This window comes from Leptopilina boulardi, unplaced genomic scaffold (genome assembly GCF_019393585.1).
Source record: "Leptopilina boulardi isolate dan_hultmark-lab unplaced genomic scaffold, ZJU_Lbou_2.1 LbouV2_150, whole genome shotgun sequence".
Classification (NCBI taxonomy): Eukaryota; Metazoa; Arthropoda; class Insecta; order Hymenoptera; family Figitidae; genus Leptopilina; species Leptopilina boulardi.
Window position 1 is genome coordinate 1,479,863 of NW_026137697.1, and position 24,168 is coordinate 1,504,030.

The window sequence follows — 24,168 nt, forward strand, 5'->3', positions numbered from 1 at the left end:
TTAAATCTGGCTGATATTTCTCACTCGAAGGTTTTTGGGGTCGCTGCGACTACTAATCTGAATTTTAAATTTTCCAAAATTCAAAATGGCGAATCCAATATGGCGGACGACTTTTTAAAAAAGTGATCCCATTGGCCTCAAATTTGTTACTTGGGGGTTTTTGATGTCGCTGATTATGAATCTGAACTTTGTTTTTCCAAATTCAAAATGGCGGATCCAATATGGCGGATGACTTTTAAAAAAATTGATCCAATTGGCCTGAAATTCGTTACTCGGGGGTTTTTTGCGTCGCTGACTACGAATCTGAACTTAGTTTTACAAAATTCATAATGGCGGATTCAATATGGCGGATGACTTTTTACAAAATTGATCCCATTGGCCTAAAATTTGTTACTCGGGGGTTTATGGGGTCGCTGATTACGAATCTGAACTTAATTTTTCAAAATTCAAAATGGTGGATCCAAAATTGCAAACAAAATTTTTTAAAAAATTTTTAAAAAAATAATTTTAAAAAATTCAAAAATTGTTATAAACTACATTTACTTATGACTTAATAAACAATAGGCCATAAAATTTTTGAAACTGTAGCATTAAATCATTTTAAAGGTGGTAGCGACCCAAAAAACCCCGGAGTAACAAATTTCAGACAAATTCGATCAATTTTTTTAAAAGTCGTCCGCCATATTGGATCCGCCATTTTGAATTTTGAAAAACTAACGTCGCATTTGTAATCAGCGACCAAAAAAATCCGCGAGTTACAAATTCCAGTCAGTTTTAAACACATGTAGAGATTTTGGGCAGGTTTTTTGCAATAAGGCCCACTGTGATGCCTAACAATGTGTAAAAATGAGTTACGCAAATTTTTTTATAGTATTTGATCAATACTGAAGACAATAAAATTTGTTTCACGAATGTGCCCTGAAAAAAAAATTAATTTTTCTAATATCTCAAAGTTTAAAAGTTCTAGAGATATGCCCATATATACTAAAGAAGCAATAAGAATAAATATATATATAATGCGAAAGTTAATCGGTCTCCCATTAACATACGTTATTGGTCGGCGCCGACTCGTTCGTTGTTTTTTTAGCGCAGTATAACTGCACACACAGCTAAATAAAGTTTCGTCCTGGATAAATCTGAGCGCAAACCACGCCGGCTTGTATAATGCAAATGCAGTCGTGTCAGCACTGATGTTTGAGAATTTCTCGAATATAATGCGTCGTCGCTCGCGTAAGTGAAAATTGGCACAGCGCCAATTGTAAATCACTAAATAAATTTTATTTTATGACAAATTATTATTATAAAGACTTATATACTCTGTGTGTGTATATAGGAAAAAAAAATTCATGTCCCACCCGAAAATTAAATTCTTTACAAGAGAAAGTTAGGTTTTTTTTTTTACAAAGAGATTATTTTGCTTCGATTATTTTTATTATTTATACCCTTTCCCTTATTATTTTCCATTTTAAGGATTAATTTTTTTAAAAGGATAAAAAAAGTTACGGTACCAGACCCAGGACGGTAGTAGGACAAAAAACTGTATGGTGCCGGTACTAGAATGGAACCAGTACAGAAAAAATACGGTACCAGTATGGTACCAGTCCTAAAACGGTATCAAAATGGTACCAATAGTTAAACAATGTGGTACCTGTATGGTACCAGTCCTTAAACGGTATCAGAATGGTACCAAGACAAAAACGTTACGGTATCAGTATGGTACCAAAATGGTACCAGCACTTAAACAATGCGGTACCAGTATGGTATCAGTCCTAGAACGGTACCAATACAGAAAAATTATGGTACCAGTACAAAGAAATTGTGGTACCAGTGCAGAAACAGTTCGGTAACAGTACTAGAAGGGTACCAGATCGGTACTAGTACAGAAACAATACAATACCAGTGTAACACCAGTCCGTATGGTCCCAGAACAAAAAGAGTACGGTACCAGTCCTAGAAGTACCAAAATGGTACCAAAATGGTACCAATACTTAAACAATACGGTACCAGTATGGTACCAGTCATAGAACAGTACCAATAAAGAAAAATTATGGTACCAGTATGGAACCAAGATAAATCAGCACGCTACCAGGACAAAAAAGGTTTGTTACCAGCCTTAGAAAAGTTCCAGATCGGTACCAGTACTAGAACAGTACAGTAACAGTCCTAAAACGATACTAGAACGGTATCAATACTGAAACAGTACCGTACTCATCCTAGAACAGTACCAGAACAGTGCCAGTACAGAAAAATTACTGTACCAGATCGGTACCAGTATAGAAACGATACGGTAACAGTTCAAGAACGGTACTAATACAGAAAAATAACAGTATCAGTACGGTACCAGTCCTATAACGATACCACACTGGTACCAGTCCTATAACGATACCACACTGGTACCAGCACAGAAAAGTTGTGGTACCACTACAGAAACAGTTCGGTACCAGTACTAGAACGGTACCAGATTGGTACCAATGCAGAAAAATTACGGTACCATACCTAGAACGGTACCAGAACGGTGGCAGTACAGTAAAATTACGGTACAAGTACGGTACCAGTACAGAAACAGTGCGGTACCAGTTCGAGAACGGTACCAATGCAGAAAAATAACAGTACCAATACAGTATCACGACAAAAACAGTACGGTACCAGTCCTATAACGGTACTAGACTGGTAACAATACAGAAAAATTGTAGTACCACTGCAGAAACAGTTCGGTACCAGTACTAGAACGGCACTATATTGGTACCAATACTGAAATAATACTGTACCAGTATACCAGTTCTAGAACGGTACCAATACAGAAAAATTACGGTACCAGGACAAAAACGTTACGGTACCAGAATGGTACCAGTCCTAAAACGGTACCAAAATGGTACCAATACTTAAACAATACGGTACCAGTATGGTATCAGTCCTAGAACGGTACCAATACAGAAAAATTATGGTACCAGTACGGTACCAGGACAAAAAAAGTTCGGTACCAGTCTTAGAAAAGTTTCAGATCGGTACCAGTACAAAAGCAGTACGGTACCAGTCCTAAAATGGTACCAGAATGGTACCAATACTGAAACAATACAATACCAGTATGGTACCAGGTCCAAACAGTACGATACGATGACAAATATAGTATAGTACCAGATCGGTACCAGTACAGTAAAACACCAGTACCGTACCAAGACAAAATCGGTATGGTACCAGTTCTAGAAAAGGTCCTGATTGGTACCTGGGCAAATTAATGCGGTACCGATCCTAGAACGGTACCGGATCGATACTAGTACAAGAACAGTAGGGTACCAGTCCTAAAACTGTACCAATTCTATAAGAATACTAGTCCTACAATGGTACCAATACAGAAAGATCATTTTGATTTGATTATTATTATTATTATTATTATTATTATTATTATTATTATTATTATTATTATTTATATTATTCGTACAGAATTTGCTGTCAACGAGCATTTAATACCTTTTTTAATTTTTCATTCGATGAGAAATAAGAAAGAATCGTTCCCAACTTGTAAATAGTCAAATAATACTTCGTGGGACGAAATTTATGTGCCTCTTTGCGCGCGGTTTTATAATCCCCGAGTATCTGTTTACACGCGAGCGGCATTGTAAATTCAATTTGAAATATTTGCTGGACAGATTATTTTTTTTTTCTTTTTTTTTTGCCAAAATATATTTTCTCTTAAGAAATATTCTGCATCATCCATAGGGATTTTTTTCTCTCTCTAATATTAGAAAATTATTAGATAAAGAAAAAACTAATAATAATAAAAATAAAATTACAATATTTGCGAATAGAAAAAAAAATAGAAGGTTTGGAAAAAAAATATAAAATTTCGTCGAGAATTAATTTAAAAAATAAAAAGCATAATTAATTATTGAGGAGGGGAGTGGGAGGAGGGGGGGGGGGTTAAGGTTGAGAATCACTGGTATGAATCGATGCGGTTCTGTGATCGCTAATTGAAGCGCCGCTATTGGGAATGTCGTAGCTGATATTCACTCATTATCGTCGTTCTGGGAAATGTCTTTCAAAGATCGGTCGCGTCTCGTTGATGAGAGAAACGATTTAGTGAGCGCGCAAAGGCAAGAAGGGGTCACGCCTTGGCCCCCCTTCGAAGAATAATCTCTACAAACCCTTTCCCAGAATAAAAATGATAATAATCCATCAAATACTGCGTTTTTTTTCCTAATCTGATACATAATCGATAAATTTATTTGAATCAAATAAATATTTATTTGGCTAAGACAAATATATAGCATTTCTCTAGGTGTAATTAAGACACAGTTTTAAAATTGGCGCGGTTTATTTCATTATGGTAAAATAATCAAAGACGTTCCGCCATTGGGCGAAATTAAAAAAATCATAAAACGTCTTAAAAATCAGGAGTGTCTTAAAATAAGACATTTAGCAGTGTAAATAAAGATTTGAAAGTGTAACAATTTTGATATTCTTTGCAAAAAACGATGGTCTTATTTTAAGACACTTGATTTTTAAGACATTTTCTGGTGTCATAAATTTTGGTCGTAATTTTTTTTTTTAGATATTTTTACCAATGAAATAAGTCGAGACAATTTTTTGAAGACATTTTCTGAGTGTCTTATATGTTTTAAAATAAAATTTTTACTATGAAATATCATAGAAGACAGTTTAGTAGCATTGAAGGCATTTTGCATCAAGATCCGTGAATCGGCTGATAGATGCAGAGCAGAGAGGCTCTCTTTCGAGTGCCGTGAAAGAGAACGGGGTATCGCATAATCGAGATACAACGTGTGTGGTCGACTTAAGGAGGTTAAATTCAGTTTGACCTATGAACAAAAATTGATTTGGAAAAAATTCAGAAAAAGGTTTTTTTTTTTTTTTGTTTGAAACAACCAAATTTTGGTTAAATCAACCAAATAAATATATTGCTATTAAACTAACGATTGAATTAAAAAAAATGTGTTAAAAATTCATATATTTCGTTCAAGTAAATATTTATTTGACAATGGTCAATTTTTTTTTAATTTACTCCAAAATTTTAATTGGAATTTGGAACTATTTTTTTTGCTTTTCAGTAAAATTTTGAAATAATTTCAATTAGTTTTTTTTTTGTTTTCGTATTAGTAAAAATTTTTGAATTACAAATAGTTTTATCGCTTAGTTAAATTTTACTAATTCGTTTCAAACTTTTTTAAAACCCCCCTAAAGTGTCCACGTGGTATATGGACGGCCCCTTAGTTAAATTTATACTAATTTAAAAGCAAAAACTATCAGTAAAAAAAATTAGTTAAAATTTTAACGAATTCAGATTTAGAGAATAATAAATTTTCCATTATAAAAATGTAAAAGAATTAAGTAAATTCATTTAGAATGTAAAATTGAAAAATTTCAAATATTTGAATAATGAAATTTATTTATTGTAATAAACCTAATTAAATCATTCTTGTGAATTAAAATTATCTTATAAATAATACTCCAGTAGGAGTAAGAGATATGTAATTAAGGCAATTATAGTATCGTCTGTTAGTGAAATAGGTGGTGAGAGGGTTAAAAGAAAAAAAAAAAAAAAGAAGAAGGCAGTAAAATGGAGCACGAGTAAATCGAATCGGCGATCCTATCGTCGCATTATTTAACATTCTAGAACGTTAATTCGATTGTTCGAAACTATCATGTGTATGTGTGTGTGTATGTGTTTCTCTCTTATGCTCCACCTTCGATTCTATTTCCTTCGAGGGGGGTTTTTTTTTTCTCTCTCTCTCTCTCTCCCTTTATATGGCCGCACAAGAAACATGAAATTAAACTATGGCTTTTCTCACAATACTTTATAATTGTGTTAATTAATTAACGATCAATTCCTACATTCTCAGGGAAACAAAAAAAAAAAAATTTTTTTTACAGCGTTTTATCTTAACATAAGAAAAATTAAAATAAAGTAATTTTTACTATACAAAGTAAATTCAAAACTGTTGGTAATTTCTGTTATCGAAAATAGTATTTTCGAAATTTTCGTTTTACTTTGTAAGTATAGTAAAAGTTACTATTTTTTCTCAAAAATTTTTAATTATATTATTTTGACATGGGGGAAAAAAAAAGAAAATTTGAAATAAAGTGTCGTTTTCATTTTCACGATAATATTGCATTTATGGATAAAATACTTAATTACGCAACTTGAAAGCCAAGTGCCCATTCGTTTACGGCTATTGCGCTAATTAACGACCGGTTCCAGTTGTAAACGTTGACGGGCAGGTGGAGCACAGAAAGTGTCGTCATGTGATATGCCATACACATTGTCTTTTTTTTCATTTTTTTTTTTTTTTTTTTTTTTGTATAAATACTCCTTGCTCTCGTTTATACTTGTGTTCATTTATTCAAGTAAAACTTTATATATTCACATATAATATGTGACACACAAGTTGTTTATATTTTTACCTTATTTGCTGTCCATTGTTCAATTATTCCTCGTGGTTATAATTAATAATGTAATTTAATTTATTTATTCCTGATAATTGCACAACTATGTAGAGATTGTGAAAACGGTAACTTTTCAGATAATGAGTTTAATTAGGCATCTTTTAATTCTATTATGGCAAAGATTTTTTTTATCACAATTTATTTGAAAATTAGTAAAAAAAATTAAAAAATTTTTTTTTTTTGGTTGAACCAAATATACTTTTTTTTGTATTAACACAATTTGTTGGTTTAAACAAAATTTTGAGTAAAAAAAAATATTTATTTGCCATAAGTATAATCGTTTGGTTTATTTTAATAAATTTTTCGAGTGAAGAAAGAATTTGAAATTAATTTTTTTGGTAGAATCAACCAAGGGTTTGGTTCCATCGAATTCCATCGAATTCAGACGTTGAAAAATTTATTAAAATCAACCACACGTTTATTTAGATCAAATAATTATTTATTTAAACCAAATTTCGATTTGAATTGCACCAATTTTGGTTGAACCGCAAATATACTTTTTTTTGTATTAACACAATTTGTTGGTTTAAACAAAATTTTGAGTCAAAAAAAAATATTTATTTGCCATAAGTAATCGTTTGGTTTATTTTAATAAATTTTTCGAGTCAAGAAAGAAATTGAAATTAATTTTTTTGGTTGAATCAACCAAGGGTTTGGTTCTATCGAATTCAGACGTTGAAAAATTTATTGAAATCAACCAAACGTTTATTTAGATCAAATAATTATTTATTTAAACCAAATTTCGGTTTGAATTGCACCAATTTTGGTTGAACCAAATATACTTTGTTTTGTATTAACACAATTTGTTGGTTTAAACAAAATTTTGAGTAAAAAAAAAAATATTTATTTGCCATAAGTATAATCGTTTGGTTTATTTTAATAAATTTTTCGAGTGAAGAAAGAAATTGAAATTAATTTTTTTGGTTGAATCAACCAAGGGTTTGGTTCTATCGAATTCAGACGTTGAAAAATTTATTAAAATCAACCAAACGTTTATTTAGATCAAATAAATATTTATTTAAACCAAATTTCGGTTTGAATTGCACCAATTTTGTTTGAACCAAATTTTATTTAAATCACACCAATTTTGAGTCAATAATTTTTTTTTCCCTTTTAAAGTTAGTGTGAAATGTGAATAAAACAAAAAATTTTGTTTGAATTAACCAAAAAATTGTATGCAAAAAAATGGTATTACACTTGTTTAACTCAAACAAAAAATTCTATTAGCGGATTAATTTGAATGAAATAAATTTTTTTTTTCCACTGTATAAATATATTAAATTTCCAGTTAATTTATTTATATTCGATCAACTGAATTAATTGAGAATTTTTTTCTATCTATATGTAAAAAGACGAAAAAGTGTTAAAAGAATATTGAAAAAAAAAAAAAAAAAAAAAAAATTTGTGCATTAATGATATTAATTGAAGTAATTTTCTCCTAATGAATTCTACAACATCGTTATGAAAATCATGAATAGTAAAATAAACAAGATTTTCAAGGATTTAAAATTTATGAAGGGATTACATTGATATATAAATTAAAATTCAACGACTTTTCTATATACTAAGGAGCGCAAAAGATGTAATATCAGGCAATCTAATGATTTAAGTGTAGCAGAAATTTCTTAATTATAAAATTAAACATTTTTAAAATTAGAATTTTTTTAAACAGAAAATTTTTTTAAATTTTTAAATAAATTTTTTTAAATTCTAACAAAAAATGAAATTTGTCAAGATTATTTATAAACATGAATATTGAAATTGTTTTTTTTTGTTGAAGTAAAGTAAGGTAGCCGACAAATTTTTTTGTTTTGTTTTAATTTCCTCTCTTTCTCTCTTTACACTCTTCTTTTATTGCAATCGAGCAAGTAATTACTTCTATAGTCGCGCAGACGCGATCTCATATCGATTGAGGAGTTCGCCGACTGTTCGATAACCAAACTTATAATTTAATGGTTAATTATATAAGGAGACCCATGAATTTCGATGGAGCCACTGGGCGGACATAGTGACGTGGAGGAATGTTTTCATCAACATATACACTGTTTATGTGTTAGTATATATATATATTTTATATTTGTATGTGAAAAAATTCAAGTAAGGTAGTAGATAATAGCGCAGAAGGCACTTTTTTATATATAAATTATATACAAGCGAAACTTGATTTTTAAACACATTTCTAACTTGATAGATTTATAATGAAAAAATTTTTAAGTAAATACATTTTTTTAATTCAAAATTACTATTTTTGCCTTTGGGAATTGTATATATGAAAAGTATAGAACAGTAGGAAAAAAAAACAATGATTCGGAACTATAAAGACAATTCAATTCAATGAAGAATCAATTTTCTTCCATGTGAAATGAGCGTAACGAAAGAAATGGATACGAAAACTCCTTTCTAGAATAAAATTGTTGGAAATATATTCGTTTTCATTAGTCGAACGGTAAAAAGGAAAAAAACCAAAATTAATCAATCAATTCCATGAAATTATCACGTTCCCTCATAATTGATCTTTGTTTAATTCTCATTGTTTTTTCGCAATAAAAAATTTGTTCTAGAAATCGTTTGAGTTTTATTTATTATTTGTAAATGTATAAGAACAATTTTTAACGGAAATGATTTTTACAAATAAAGATTAATAGCAATTTTCTAAAATAAATAAAAAAAAAATTATGTGACTTCTATTATAATCGTGTTATAATTGTGACGAAAGTTGTTAACGATCGCCTTAAGCGAAAAACTTTTATATATTTCTAAAATGCTTCTTTATAATTGCCTATTTCAGATTTTAAAATTCACGAGAGCCGATATATAATTTCATTGCTCTGTGTCAATATAAGAAAATAAAATTGATGGAAAAAAATAATTTTATACAATTAAGTTTCCTAACAAAAAATATTAAAAAAAACGATTTTCTTATAAAAATTCTATTCTTATTTTCTATATAAAAAATGGAAATAAATAAAAATTTCGTCGTCTTAAAAAAATTGTTTAGTTGTTTAATAAAAGAAGGTAACCGAAATGCTCTAATTGTTGGTAAGAGAAAGGACCCCCTATTGGTTCGCGGTGTCTATAATTACAAGGGAGTGACTCGGCGTGACTGTTGAAGAACTCCTTTAATTCTTATCGTCTCTTCTTCGATGCCTCATTCGACCCACGGATCATTTAATTTCATGACACCGTCATCATGCTCATCTGTCTAAATTTTATTTTTTGCAAAGTGTTTTCAACTCCTTATGGAGAATAAAGAAAAAAAAAAATTTTTTTAAACTTTCATTCAAAAATAACTAGTTAGCAAAAAACTACTAACTCTTAGTAGAAAACTATTATCAAATAAATATATTTATTTGAATCAAATAAACTGTATTTGAATCAAATAACTGTATTTAAACTGATTTCTGATATTTGAAACTTAAAATTTGACTTGAAAAATTAGTTTGAGAAAATTATTTAAATCAAATAAATTATTTTTTAAAATATAAAATCATATTTTTTAAATTTGAATGGACAACATAATTTCTTGAGTGTGTCGCGTCTTTCGAGATTTACGCACGAATGCATCTTACAACCGTGAATATCGTGCAAAGATCTACATTGTCATTAGATGCCGCGGTACACTGGTTCGTGCAAGCAGGTAAAATGAAGCAACAAAAAAAAAAAAAAAGATAAAAATGCAAAGAAGAGGTTACTTGCAGTGAAGAAATGAAGAAAACCAGAGGGAAGGACCAATATGGAAATCGCCAAAGACGCGAAGAAGAAGAAGATGATGATGATGATAGTGGTCTTTGCACACTGTCATTACATCGTCGATGACCATCGCTTTATGCATCAGTTCACTGTCATTTTTTCCCCCTATGTTACTTTATTTTACGCACTGTCGCATTTTCTTATTTATTTTTGTTTGTCTTCTCCATTTTTTTTAATGCAAAAAAAAAAACTCATTTTTGTTGCACTTCAAAATGAGTAATTTTTAGCTCAGGTTTTTTTCGTGAATTTTTTCCTGTTTTGAAGAGTAAAAAAAATATATATATTGAAAATAAGATGAAAGATTTTGTCTAATTAGAATGATAATTAGTAAATTGTTGGCGCAGTGGCGACAATGCATTTGATCGATGTGGTAAGACAATGAGAGAGCCTTTGAGAAAAACAATAGCGCAGTTTGGTTGGCGGTTCAATAAACAATACCCGCGAGAGGCGTCTGGCTGATAGGGCCAAGAGGTCAGCCCCTGTGGGAGCTCATGACTCTCATTGTTCGAGGCCATAGAATCAATTCTTCTCTGCAATATCATGCGCCTGGTATATAACTACTCATCTTTCTGCGAATCCTCATTGCAACTTCTCGTACAATTATTTTTTTTTTTTTTTCATTTTCTGTTACGCTAATTGATTATCATCGAATTGTTTCCTCTTCAGATTTACCGAGGATCTTATTTTAGCAAAATGAAATTGTTTAAAAATTTTTTTTCAATTAAAAATCTTTTTGTCCCTTTCTTTCTTTTTTTTCCAAAAAAGTTTCATCTGATTTGCAGCCAGTATGGGCGGGGATATATGTACAAGTTCGTGCCGACCTAAAGGCCTCCCGAAAGATCACGTTAAGGTCACGTAATGACGGACCGAACTCTGCAATCACAGGAGCGCACATGCCACGTGGCTTGATAAACCTTTTAACCGATACTTCGTGCGCTTACGTTAGCAAAAAAAAAATTATATACTTTTTCTCTCTTTTTCAAATTTGCAAATGCACTAAATTTCTGTATAATTATGTTTCACTTTTTTTTTCTAATTCTCAAATTAGCAGAATTGAGGCTTTTGACTAAATTAACTGCGCAAAATTCGTTCATTAAATTAATTAATAATCGTTTTGACTAAATAATAGAGAAAAACAGTAGAAACTTTTATCCTAATTAAGGACGCCACCGTCTAAGCGCTGTAGTCGAAAAATTATACCGTAGTTTAGGACGCTACTGTCTAAGCGCTGTAGGCAAACTTATAACCTAGTTAAGAACGTCACCGTCTAGACGCTGTAGTCAAAATTAAACCCTAGTTGAGGACGCCACCGTCTAAGCGCTGTAGCACAAAAATTATACCGTAGTTGAGGACGCCACCGTCTGAGCGCTGTAGTCAAAATTAAACCCTAGTTGAAGACGCTTTCGTCTAAGCGCTGTAGTAAAAATTATTCGTAACAATAATTAAATGCTAGTTGAGGACGCCACAGTTTGAGCGCTGTAGTCAAACATATACCTTAGTTGAGGACGCCACCGTAAAGGCGCTGTAGTCAAAATTAAACCCTAGTTGAAGACGCTTTCGTCTAAGCGCTGTAGTAAAAATTATTCGTAACAATAATTAAATGCTAGTTGAGGACGCCACCGTTTGAGCGCTGTAGTCAAACATATACCTTAGTTGAGGACGCCACCGTAAAGGCGCTGTAGTCAAAATTAAACCCTAGTTGAGGACGCCACCCTCTAAGCGCTGTAGTCGAAATTATCCGTAACAATAATTATATACTAGTTGAGGACGCCACCGGCTAAGCGCTGCAGTCAAAATTATACCCTAGTTGAGGACGCCATCGTCTAGGCGATGTAGTCAAAATTAAACCCTGGTTGAGGACGCCACCGTCTAAGCGCTGTAGTCGAAATTATCCGTAACAATAATTATATACTAGTTGAGGACGCCACCGTTTAAGCGCTGTTGTCAAAATTATACCATAGTTGAAGACGCCATCGTCTAGGCACTATAGTGAAACATAAACCCAATTAAGAACGTCACCGTCTAAGCACTGTAGTCAAAATTAAACCCTAGTTGAAGACGCCACCGTCTAAGCGCTGTAGTAAAAATTATTCGTAACAATAATTAAATGCTAGTTGAGGACGCCACCGTTTGAGCGCTGTAGTCAAACATATACCTTAGTTGAGGACGCCACCGTAAAGGCGCTGTAGTCAAAATTAAACCCTAGTTGAAGACGTCACCCTCTAAGCGCTGTAGTCGAAATTATCCGTAACAATAATTATATACTAGTTGAGGACGCCACCAGCTAAGCGCTGCAGTCAAAATTATACCCTAGTTGAAGACGCCACCGTCTAGGCGCTGTAGTCAAAATTAAACCCTAGTTGAGGACGCCACCGTCTAAGCGCTGTAGTCGAAATTATCCGTAACAATAATTATATACTAGTTGAGGACGCCACCGTTTAAGCGCTGTTGTCAAAATTATACCATAGTTGAAGACGCCATCGTCTAGGCACTATAGTGAAACATAAACCCAATTAAGAACGTCACCGTCTAGGCGCTGTAGTCAAAATTAAACCCTAGTTGAGGACGCCACCCTCTAAGCGCTGTAGTCGAAATTATCCGTAACAATAATTATATACTAGTTGAGGACGCCACCGGCTAAGCGCTGCAGTCAAAATTATACCCTAGTTGAAGACGCCACCGTCTAGGCGCTGTAGTCAAAATTAAACCCTAGTTGAGGACGCCACCGTCTAAGCGCTGTAGTCGAAATTATCCGTAACAATAATTATATACTAGTTGAGGACGCCACCGTTTAAGCGCTGTTGTCAAAATTATACCATAGTTGAAGACGCCATCGTCTAGGCACTATAGTGAAACATAAACCCAATTAAGAACGTCACCGTCTAGGCGCTGTAGTCAAAATTAAACCCTAGTTGAGGACGCCACCCTCTAAGCGCTGTAGTCGAAATTATCCGTAACAATAATTATATACTAGTTGAGGACGCCACCGGCTAAGCGCTGCAGTCAAAATTATACCCTAGTTGAAGACGCCACCGTCTAGGCGCTGTAGTCAAAATTAAACCCTAGTTGAGGACGCCACCGTCTAAGCGCTGTAGTCGAAATTATCCGTAACAATAATTATATACTAGTTGAGGACGCCACCGTTTAAGCGCTGTTGTCAAAATTATACCATAGTTGAAGACGCCATCGTCTAGGCACTATAGTGAAACATAAACCCAATTAAGAACGTCACCGTCTAGGCGCTGTAGTCAAAATTAAACCCTAGTTGAAGACGCCACCGTCTAGGCGCTGTAGTCAAAATTAAACCCCAGTTGAAGACGCCGCCGTCTAGGCGCTGTAGTCGAAATTATCCGTAACAATAATTATATACTAGTTGAGGACGCCACCGTTTAAGCGCTGTAGTCAAAATTCCCCCTTAATAAAAATTAACCCTTTTTTCCATGTATAAAATTTAACACTACTTTTTTTCAGTGTTAATAGCACTAAATTCAGATGGAAATGAGTAAAAAAAAAAATATTGAAATATAACTAAAGCAAAGGCGGAAATGCAATCATCCAGAACATCCTCTATGTGATCACAGTGATCTGTTTAGCGTGATCGATGCCAAAGAATTTTTGAACCGTGCACTATAATACAAGTAGAAGAAGAAGAAGAAGACAAGTAAAGTATAAAAATACGTCTATGGTTCAGATGCTGCTGCCGGCGGGGACAATTACGCAGATGTGGATAGCAAACGAAAAAGACGTGCGAGTCTGGCGTGCAAGAGTATATATATTTTTTTCTTCTTCTTCTGGGCAATATTGAAGGTGTACAGCATGTAATGTAAAGCTGTGCTCCCGTCGTGAATTATATTAGTATGTATAGTACTGCATCTGGAAATTTGCAGTGTTGCGTATATATATATATTGCCTTTTATGTATATGAAACACTTTTGCATTATGAACATTCTGCATGTGTGTATGTTATATGCGCGTGTGGCTGGAATAGTGAGTGGAGAGTGATTATAGAGCGCGAGCCTCCTGGTTGCCTCCGGCGCGTGCGTCCGCTTCAACCACATCGTGTTCCTTCCAGTTTCACGTTCCAAGAACTCGATCAGAGTATAGAGCCTCCAGAGGATGCTTTGGCTTCGGTGCAAAAAAGAGAAACTCGGCCAATAGTTCGCTCCTTTGGAATTCAACAATTACATGCTCCGAGTCTCCTTGTTGACACGATTTTATTCACCAAGACAACTTTTTTTTTTCCATTTGTCGCGTCTGTATTTTATAGTTGAATTTTTTAGTTCCATCTTTTAATTTTTTTTACACCGCGTCAATGTTTTTAAAGATCCCATTAGTAACAACATAATATAAGCGCAATGAGGTAATCGTATGAATATGGCGTGAACCGCCGACATGATTTAGAAATGCAGTTTGGATGTCGAAATATCTGACACATGTTTCATGCTGCGACTGTGTCGGAAAGATGCAAGTCGTGCACTCCGTGATTCGACTAGCCAGGAACATGTGAGTTACACTTTCGTATATATATAGAGAGATGAAAAAAAAAAATGTCGAAACAAAAAGAGATGAAGATATAGAAAAGATGAAAGGTTGTATCTAAAAACATATCTTCAATTGTGAAACTGATTTCTGCCTTAAAATCCCTTAAATTTGATTCTTGAAAATTAGCTTCGAAAGAATTTTAGAATAAGAAAAGAAAGTTTCGTCTGGTTCTCAGATAATATAAAATGTGCAAAATGCCTTCTTATAGTTTGTTCCTTCCGGGCACGTTTCCTTAAGATTTTCTGCGCATGTTTTTTTTTTTCAAAACCACCTATTTCTTTTGCGATTTCGGCGTTCCTTATCTAAAGGGAGCGACGGATCAACCGTTTCCAAAAATAAATCACGCCACGCCGATCATTAAGGCCCTTTCATCCTGGGGCGAGGCAGCCGCAAAAAGCCAACTCTCTCGCATAGCTTCAAGAAATGCCGTGTAGGCCTGGTAGTTATACACCCAACCCACGATTGCAAATTCAAAACTCGTTTAGTGCATCGATAGCGCGTGGCGCTTGACGAGGGTTCCTAAAATGTTTCCAACAAAAAAGAAATACAATTGAAATAAACGATTACATATAGAAAAAAAAGAATGTTACAATTTATATTGAAGAATTAAAATGTCTAATCGAAATATGATTTTGACTTTCTCTGGGAAAGTCATTTTGTTTCATGACGTGCCAAGACCTGAAGACCGCGAAATAATAAATCTTTGGCACACTCAGATATATATATATACCTATATCGCTTATGACATCATGTATATATGGGATATATACAATACCGCATACGTAACATTCATTGTGATATATAACCATATAGAAGACTTGAACCCCACGTTGTGTTTACGATGCAATATGCAACTTCATTGAATACTATTATCCTGAAATCAATAGTCGAACACTATCTTATGTTTTGACCTTTTCAAATCATTGAAAGTTAAATAGTTAATTCAAGAATTACAATTTGTCGCAAATTAAAAAAAGAGAAAAAAGATTTCATTAATATAATTATCTGAAGAGAAATCATTAATCATATAATGCCTGAATTCGATTCTTATTTAAAGGGGTTTTTGTAATCGCTAATTACGTATTTGAAGCAGAATTTATCAAAATTCATAACGTCGGATTACATTGCTTGAAACTTGTTTTTGGAGTCGCCAATTATTAATTTGAAGCAGAATGCTAAAGAATAAAATTTAGAGTACCGTTGACGATAATGTTCATCTTGTTTTTTTTTTTTCAAGTATTTTTAGGAATTGGAAAATACATGCATGCTGTGAAAGAAGGTTAACGATAAAAGAAGTCTGTGTGCAAAGAAACAGTATAGATTTACGACCGATGCTTTCGCAAGTAAGTACGTTTGCCAGGTGCTCGACGTACTACCTACTAGAACGGGTCTTGGGTGACGTTGTAATTAATTGGTTAATAGAAGAATACCAGAATCGTGGACTACGAACAGCAAGGTTGGCAAAAAAAAAACCAAATTTACCTAATTCTAAAAGCCAAGGAATTATAAAAAGCAATGATTGGAGGAAAAAATGAAGAAGGAATGCAAAAAAGTAGAGATAAATTAGGAGCATCTTTTATCAAAGAAAGAAAATGGGTGTTCCTTGCGTTGGTATATATATATAAAGTATAGGCATACCAAGTTGGCAAGCAATGAGGAGACGTAAGCGCACATATCTTTCCTTAGCTGGACGCCTAACGATGCCCATTAGAGCACGAAGACTTCGAGTCTTCCTGACTAATCGCAACGCGCACGACTCCATACTTCATGCAGATCGGCTATTCGTCTTGCGCTATCCTCTAGTTTGTCAGACGAATCGATTCGATAAAGATACCAGCTGTCTATGACGCTTGCGTGATTCTAAAGCGTATAAAGCAAAAGGCCCACTTCGATTCCTAGGACGATTGCTTATAAGAAGGGGTCGTCTGCGGACCCTTTAAGGTAGCGCCTTCGTTTACCACATTTCCAAGCTGACATGAAGCTTTCCTATTTCGAGCTCCGGCCTTAACGAGACGATGATGGGAACGGAGAAACGACTATTACCACTACTATTACTATCACTATATGTACGTGTAATATCTCTTCGTTTCGTCAGAAATCTTTCCATGAACTCCAATACAACATTTCCGGTGGGTCATGATACCAAATTTGGAAATATTGGTGTCGTAAATTGGACCAAGAAATTTACTCTTTATATGGAAGATCTCACCTCTAAAAGAGCAACAAGAGAGAGAGAGAGAGAAAGAGAGAGAATCATTAGAGCAAAAGAGGAACATATATGACATATAAATCCTTTTTCTTTAGCGCAAGAAAATAGATGAGTGAACACGTGCAAATGTTACGTAACAGATCGAACCGAGTACAAAATCAGGTCAACAATCTTGTTATTCTGAAGAATTTCTCATTGTGCGAGACTAAAAACTTATATTTTAAGAAATTTATTTACAAGAAATTCAATAAAAAAAAAAAGTTTTATTTCTAAATGGAAATTTTTTTTTATAATAGTACATTAATTTTTCTGTACTTGTATAATTTTCAATTTAGAATATATATATATATTTTAAGAGCGGATCTTTGAGGGAGTAACCGTTTACTTTTTATTTTGTAATTATATTTTTAAATGATAACGAGGCACGCATCGCAATAGCTGAACTAGAAAAACGCGGATGTACTTCTTCATTTTATTTTACTAACGATATTTCTACTCCATATTCCATGAAATTGCATTTAACAACTTGAAATTAAAGCTATTTAATTTGAACTCTCGTATAAGATTAAGATATCCGTGAATTCAATTTTAAAATACACAATTACATCTTTATTTTATAATTGGATCATAAACATTTATTGAATGTTTAAATAATTTAACTATTTAAATACAAAAAAAAGAGATTTTAGAATAAAAATAATTAATTTTTTTTTTAAATAATCTCTCTAAATTTAAATTTTTGTACAGTAATTTAATTTAGCAAAAACTTGTACTTTAGTAATTTTTCAACTAAAACTTTAGCAAAAAAAAAAATTACTGAATCAAATAGTAAATTTATACTAAAAACTATAGTGAACATGTCTAAATTAGTGAAAAATTTAACTAATTTTTAGTCATTTTTTTTTACTTAAAATTTAGTAGCAAAAAATAGTATAAATTAAATAGTGAGATTTTACTAAAAAAAATAAGTGAAAATTTTTACTAATTTAAATTACTGAAAACTTTTTACTAATGTTCAGTAATTTTTCACTAAAACTTTAGTAAAGAAATACTAATTTAAATTAGTGAAAACTTGTACTAATTTTAATCATGTTTACTAAAAATTTAGTAAAAAAAACAAATTACTAAATCAAATAGTAATATTTTACTAAAAACTAGTAAAAATTTCTACTAATTTAAAATATTACCAAATAAAATAGTAAAATTATACTAAAGACTAGTGAAAATTTCTATTAATTTAAATTAGTGAAAAATTTAACTAATTTTTTAGTCATTGTTTACTTAAAATTTAGTAGAAAAAAATAGTATAACTAAATTAAATAGTGAGATTTTACTAAAAATTAGTGAAAATTTCTACTAATTTAAATTACTGAAATCTTTTACTAATTTTAATCCTATTTACTAACAATTTAGTAAAAAAACAAATTACTAAATCAAATAGTAATATTTTACTAAAAACTAGTAAAAATTTCTACTAATTTAAAATATTAACAAATCAAATAGTAAAATTATACTAAAAACTAGTGAAAACTATTAATTTAAATTAGTGAAAAATTTAACTAATTTTTTAGTCATTGTTTACTTAAAATTTAGTAGAAAAAAATAGTATAACTAAATTAAATAGTGAGATTTTACTAAAAATTAGTGAAAAATTCTACTAATTTAAATTACTGAATTCTTTTACTAATTTTAATCCTATTTACTAACAATTTAGTAAAAAAAACCAATTACTAAATCAAATAGTAATATTTTACTAAAAACTAGTAAAAATTTCTACTAATTTAAAATATTACCATTTAAATTAGTGAAAAATTTAACTAATTTTTTAGTCATTGTTTACTTAAAATTTAGTAGAAAAAATAGTATAACTAAATCAAATAGTAATATTTTACTAAAAACTAGTAAAAATTTCTACTAATTTAAAATATTACCAAATCAAATAGTAAAATTATACTAAAAACTAGTGAAAATTTCTATTAATTTAAATGAGAGAAAAATTTAACTAATTTTCTAGTCATTGTTTAATTAAAATTTAGTAGAAAAAAATAGTATAACTAATTAACTAATTTTTAGTCATTGTTTACTTAAAATTTAGTAGAAAAAAAATAGTATAACTAAATTAAATAGTCAGATTTTACTAAAAATTAGTGAAAATTTCTACTAATTTAAATTACTGAAATATTTTACTAATTTTAATCCTATTTACTAACAATTTAGTAAAAAAAAAAATTACTAAATCAAATAGTAATATTTTACTAAAAACTAGTAAAAATTTCTACTAATTTAAAATACTGTAATCTTTCGCCAATTTTTAGTTAATTTTCACTAAAACTAGTAAAAAAAAATATTACCAAATCAATATTTTTTTTCGAAAAATTAGTAAAAAAAATTTCTCCTAATTTGAATTTAGTGAACGAATTCTCATTAAATAAATTGTAGGGCAAAAAATTCTTTTATTAAATTAATAAAAACAATTGTTGAAAATAACTATATATGAAGGGGATTTTATATAAATATATAGCCGCAGTAAGATTTTATTTTGAAAACTAGAGATGATTGTTATCAGAGCTGATCTGCGAAAAACCTAAGAAGGAACCTGTTGCTGCTAAGCAGATTATGAGTGTGATAAGACCGAAAGAGAGAAGAAGGAATGCCTCCCGCTGAGTAATTAAGCATCGACCCATAACGAGCCACAATTAGTCATAGCTTAACGAGCTGTGCAAGAATTAGTCGATCGAATGCCCGATATCCTAAAAGCACACGCGATTCTTGTTTTCATGATGCATTTATATTTTCAAACTAAAATGGATACTGCAATTTTTACCGAGAAATAAAATTTCAAAAACTTTTCAAATTCTGCCTGTTTTTTTTTTTTTTTTTTTAAAGAAAAAATATAATAATTCGGATATTTATATTAATTATATAAAAAATATTTATTTAAAAGCTCCTATTTATTTCTCTGAACAAAGAATATAATTTCTTTTGCGAATGAAATGACGAACAAGTATTTATTTTTTCTAGATGGATGAGTATTGAAAAATAAGAGAGAGAAAAAAAAAAAAAGAAACTGCGTATGGCGTCGCAATGTATGGAGTAGGTTGTCGATTCGTTGGACTTCTGCAAGGAGCTGTCAATATACGTGAGTGGCTCGTATACACAAGAAACGATCTCTCGTTGTTAGCGACCGGAGAGAGAGAGATTACAATGTCTATATGTTATGTATGCGTTGGATGCGGGTTAGTCTTAACTAGTCGCAGAGGAGATATGTGGTAACTGCACTGCGTGTTTGAACCACATGTGGAAATCATGAATGATGGCTTGAAAACTCACGTGCCTTGATTAAGACGCAAATATAATGTCTCGCGATCATTGTCAAAGGAAATTAAAAAAAACAAAAAATCATCTCAAATCAGATTGAGAAATGATTTTAAAATCAACTGCACTGGAAAATTATTTTTTTCAAAATTAATTTCGAAATGTTGGCAATTTATTTTTCACTAATGAGAAGAAGAAGAAGAAGAGGGTTTTTTGCTATATTGAAAATATCTACAATAGAGAAAGCCCACGCGCTTAGCCTTTAGGCTAATTAACACCGAGTTGGAGATCCATTGCTGAACGATAGTGACCACGCGTCTGAATCGAACCGTTAAGTTTATACACACGAGATTTTGTACCGAGTTATTCAAACCCCCCTCCCCCCTCCCTATTGCAATATTGCAAAGATCGCAATAAGACTTTCTCCGCGATTAGCGCACGAGTAGATGAAATTAATTTTGCCGAGCCTGTGAGCAATTCGACAGCAAATCTGCGATAATGAAGGAACGTGAACTCGATTAATGAAATTTATTCCTTTAATTTTATGACTAATCGAATACAGCAATCTTTGTCTCTAATTGCCCAGATATATTGCGGCTAAAGAAACAAATATATTTTCTATTTTTGAAAAAAAGGAATTTAATTTTAAAAGAAATTGAGAAAAAAGAAAAAATGAGAACACATTTCTTTCTTTCTGTTTTAGATCACTGTCTGGTTATTGAATGCCTCTTCCATCCATGTCTTTTTAGTTCACGCTTATATATATACTCTGCGCGCCTTTTGTTATTAACTCCATACAGGATAACGATGCCTCATCAATCGCGCAAAAACTTATTCTTGTTATCTTAACTGATGTGACTTTTAAAAGGAAAAACGGTATTTGATTTATTTAAAATGCAAAACGATTTATTGTAAATTATTTTTCATGTCTATTTTATACTTTTGTATAATCAGTTAAAGAAAATGAGAAAAAAAAAAATTGTTTTTTATATTATTATAGAAGAAATTTTTCTAAATACCTGAGCATATTCGGCGCAAATATCAATGGATGATACATAATTGACGACATCTTCAATGGTCCAACGATTTACAGCTTGACCATCGCCACAGGGCATGTGACCACATAATGAAGGACATCTCACTGGTGGTGGACTACTTGGTCCAGGGATTGTTTTCGGTTTTGGTGAAACACTTCCTGATCTTCTTGATTCGGCTCTTTGTCGTTTACGAGGTGCAAAACCACCAGGACTAGACAGATCCAAGGGACTTGAAACTCCCGCATCTCTTTTGTTTGCACCTAAAGAAAAAAAAAAAAGGGAATAATTAATTCTATCCAATGGGAAACTGCCACGAGTAACCATTGGCCCAATAATGGAAGCCAATGAAACAACCCAATAATGGACCATTATTGGTAAAGTCATGGGCATCAAAGTATTAGTGAAACCATTTCTTCCAAAAAAAGAATTTGTCTCAAATCCAATAAATAGAAGAGACATCGGACAGAAAAAAATTTCGACAAGAAAAAAATTTTCGATCACTGCTTATATATTAATCTAATGGCACCTCAACTGCGAGAAACAGTTATGATGTTCGCCCTCCCTGTGGCGTTGAACGAACTAAAGTCCAGAGCTGAGCCATCAGCGCAGCGCGGGAACATTTGAAAAATTTGATTTTATTAGATATTCTATTTTATAATTAACGAATTATTAAATATGACATTTTGTTATTAATAATTATTTATGACATTAATTATTAAGTTAATTATTTGTCATATTTAAAATAAAATAAAATATCTAATAAAATCAAATTTTTCAAATGTTCCCGCGCTGCGTTGATGGCTCAGCTCTGGACTTTAGTTCGCTCAACGCCACAGGGAGGGCGAACATCATAACTGTTTCTCGCAGTTGAGGTGCCATTAGATTTATATATAAGCAGTGATCGAAAATTTTTTTCTTGTCGAAATTTTTTTTTCTGCCCGATGTCTCTTTTTTGGAAGTAATGGTTTCACTAATACTTTGATGACCATTTTTTTAATTTAATTTTTGGTAAATTAATTTTTGGTATTTATGAATCATTACCTTTGAGGTAAGTTTCTAGTTCCGCTGCATTTTGAGCGGCATTTGCTGTTCGCACCATATGCAAAAGAGCTTGAGTCGAAGACATATCTAGCATTGGCGGAAAGACTGGATTACCAAAGAGATTATCCTGTTTCTGCTCTTTGGACTCTTTGTTAGACAGAGGTGATGTCGTTGGTACTGTAGGAGCTTGTGGTGCACCAAGGGGAGCCATTAGGCCAACAAATGGAGTCGCAGCAGTCTTGAAGGCCGGAAACCTTGGATCCAAACCAGGTGGATAACCATTTCTCGGAGTACTAAAGTAACTAACATTTGTAAACTTACAAATTGTACAAAAAAAAAAAAAAATTGAAAAATACATTTTTGCATTTTTCAAAGAAAAATTTTTAGTTAATATAAAATAAACTCACTCGTTTGGATTAGCGTTATTGTACTTTGCGGCGAGGCTTCTCATAAAGTCACTATAGTTACGTCCCATCATCTGTTCCATATTTTTGAGATGATGAGGTGGCGCTGGACCTTCAGGTCCACCCAAAGACGTGGCATTAGGTGGCGTTCCAGGATGACTTGAAGAAGATGGCGTTACACTTCTCGATGACGTTGAATTATTATCGGGAGTTAGACGCTCAGTTTTCACCTAAAGTACCAATTTTTCAAATTAAAGTATATATTTATTTTAATTTTATGTGACGCTCCCATTTTTTGGGTATCCCGTTCGAGAGTCGTTATTAGCGATACTAGCGCTCTTGTGGCGAAACTATTGCAACTCAAGTGAGAGATAATGGCGCATATATTGTTTTGTGCTTAGCAGACGAAAAAGATTTTCTCGTGGAGCGTCACATATTTTATCTTCCAAAAATAATTTAATTTAAATGATCTTTTTTATATTCTCGTTAAAATTTCCAAAGAAACAAAATTTTGATGAAGGTGCGGTCATCGCTGCGGGACGTTGTGAAGCGCGGTTTCACTTATGTATATATATATATACACATAGAAAGGACTATATACTCTCAACGTAGGAGAAATATCACAGTGCATTAATCCCGGGAAACAGATTGCACCTGAGATATGTTAATGAAGGCAACGCGTGGCGTAAGAGTTGATTCCTCACGAGCTCAGCGTGACACTAAGAAGAACGAGAGCCGATTGGCGCAGAATAGAGTCTCCGGTGCCTGGCAAAGATCTTGCGGTAAATCTCTTTCTCGCCTCCGGAATCCTAACATCGTTCTGTTAAGATAATCTGCTTGCAGCGCACACTCAAAGATGATAACCTCAATAAACTACTGTTCAATTAGAAACAAAAAAAAAAATATAATCGAAGCTGTCGATTCAAAATAAAAATTCTACATTTGGTTAAATTCTAAAAATAAATTCTCTCTTAATTTTTGGCTTATTTATGCGTTTCGAAATTTTTAAAATTCGGTTTGCGATTCACAAGGGGGCTTGAAAATTCGAGCAGATCTTCAGACAGTTGTATACATATATACGAAAAAGGTAAATGAGTTTTGTCAGGTGGTAAAAGTTTATTCTCGAATACTCTTGAAACCCGCGCGCGTGTTCAGAAGTAGTTTTAAAGCAAATAGCATATATAAGAAAAATTTATATAAGATCTTGAAATTCGTATAAAAAGACAAAGTTCGATGAACCTTCAGTCTTATTTTAATGACGCCGTTTTTGGGGTTAAATTTTGTCTCCGTACAGCTTATATTGCGTCTGCGCAAAAAATATTCGTCGTACGAAGATTCACGAATGTTGACGAATTTTCTGCGCAGACGCAAATTTAACCCACACGGTAATAATTGTCTCTATATTAATAAT

At 32.2% G+C, this 24,168-nt stretch overlaps 1 protein-coding gene and 1 long non-coding RNA gene across 11 annotated transcripts in view; one reads left to right on the plus strand and one right to left on the minus strand.

The window, feature by feature from the left end:
* Window positions 1-24,168, minus strand: part of LOC127276577 (uncharacterized) — a 124,263-nt gene that overhangs the window by 16,852 nt on the left and 83,243 nt on the right. For 9 of the 10 annotated variants that reach the window (XM_051297109.1, XM_051297114.1, XM_051297113.1 and 6 more), the window contains 3 exons: window positions 22,761-22,987; window positions 22,354-22,655; window positions 21,295-21,572 (listed from right to left, as the gene is read on the minus strand). In XM_051297109.1, coding sequence (XP_051153066.1) covers window positions 21,295-21,572; window positions 22,354-22,655; window positions 22,761-22,987 — 807 coding nt within the window. The remainder of the gene's footprint in view (window positions 1-21,294; window positions 21,573-22,353; window positions 22,656-22,760; window positions 22,988-24,168) is intronic. The other variant, XM_051297110.1, reaches the window with a different exon arrangement.
* On the plus strand, window positions 14,179-21,408 carry LOC127276584 (uncharacterized). Its single transcript, XR_007842221.1, has 3 exons — window positions 14,179-14,712; window positions 20,979-21,151; window positions 21,276-21,408. It is a non-coding gene; the product is annotated as an uncharacterized LOC127276584 (long non-coding RNA).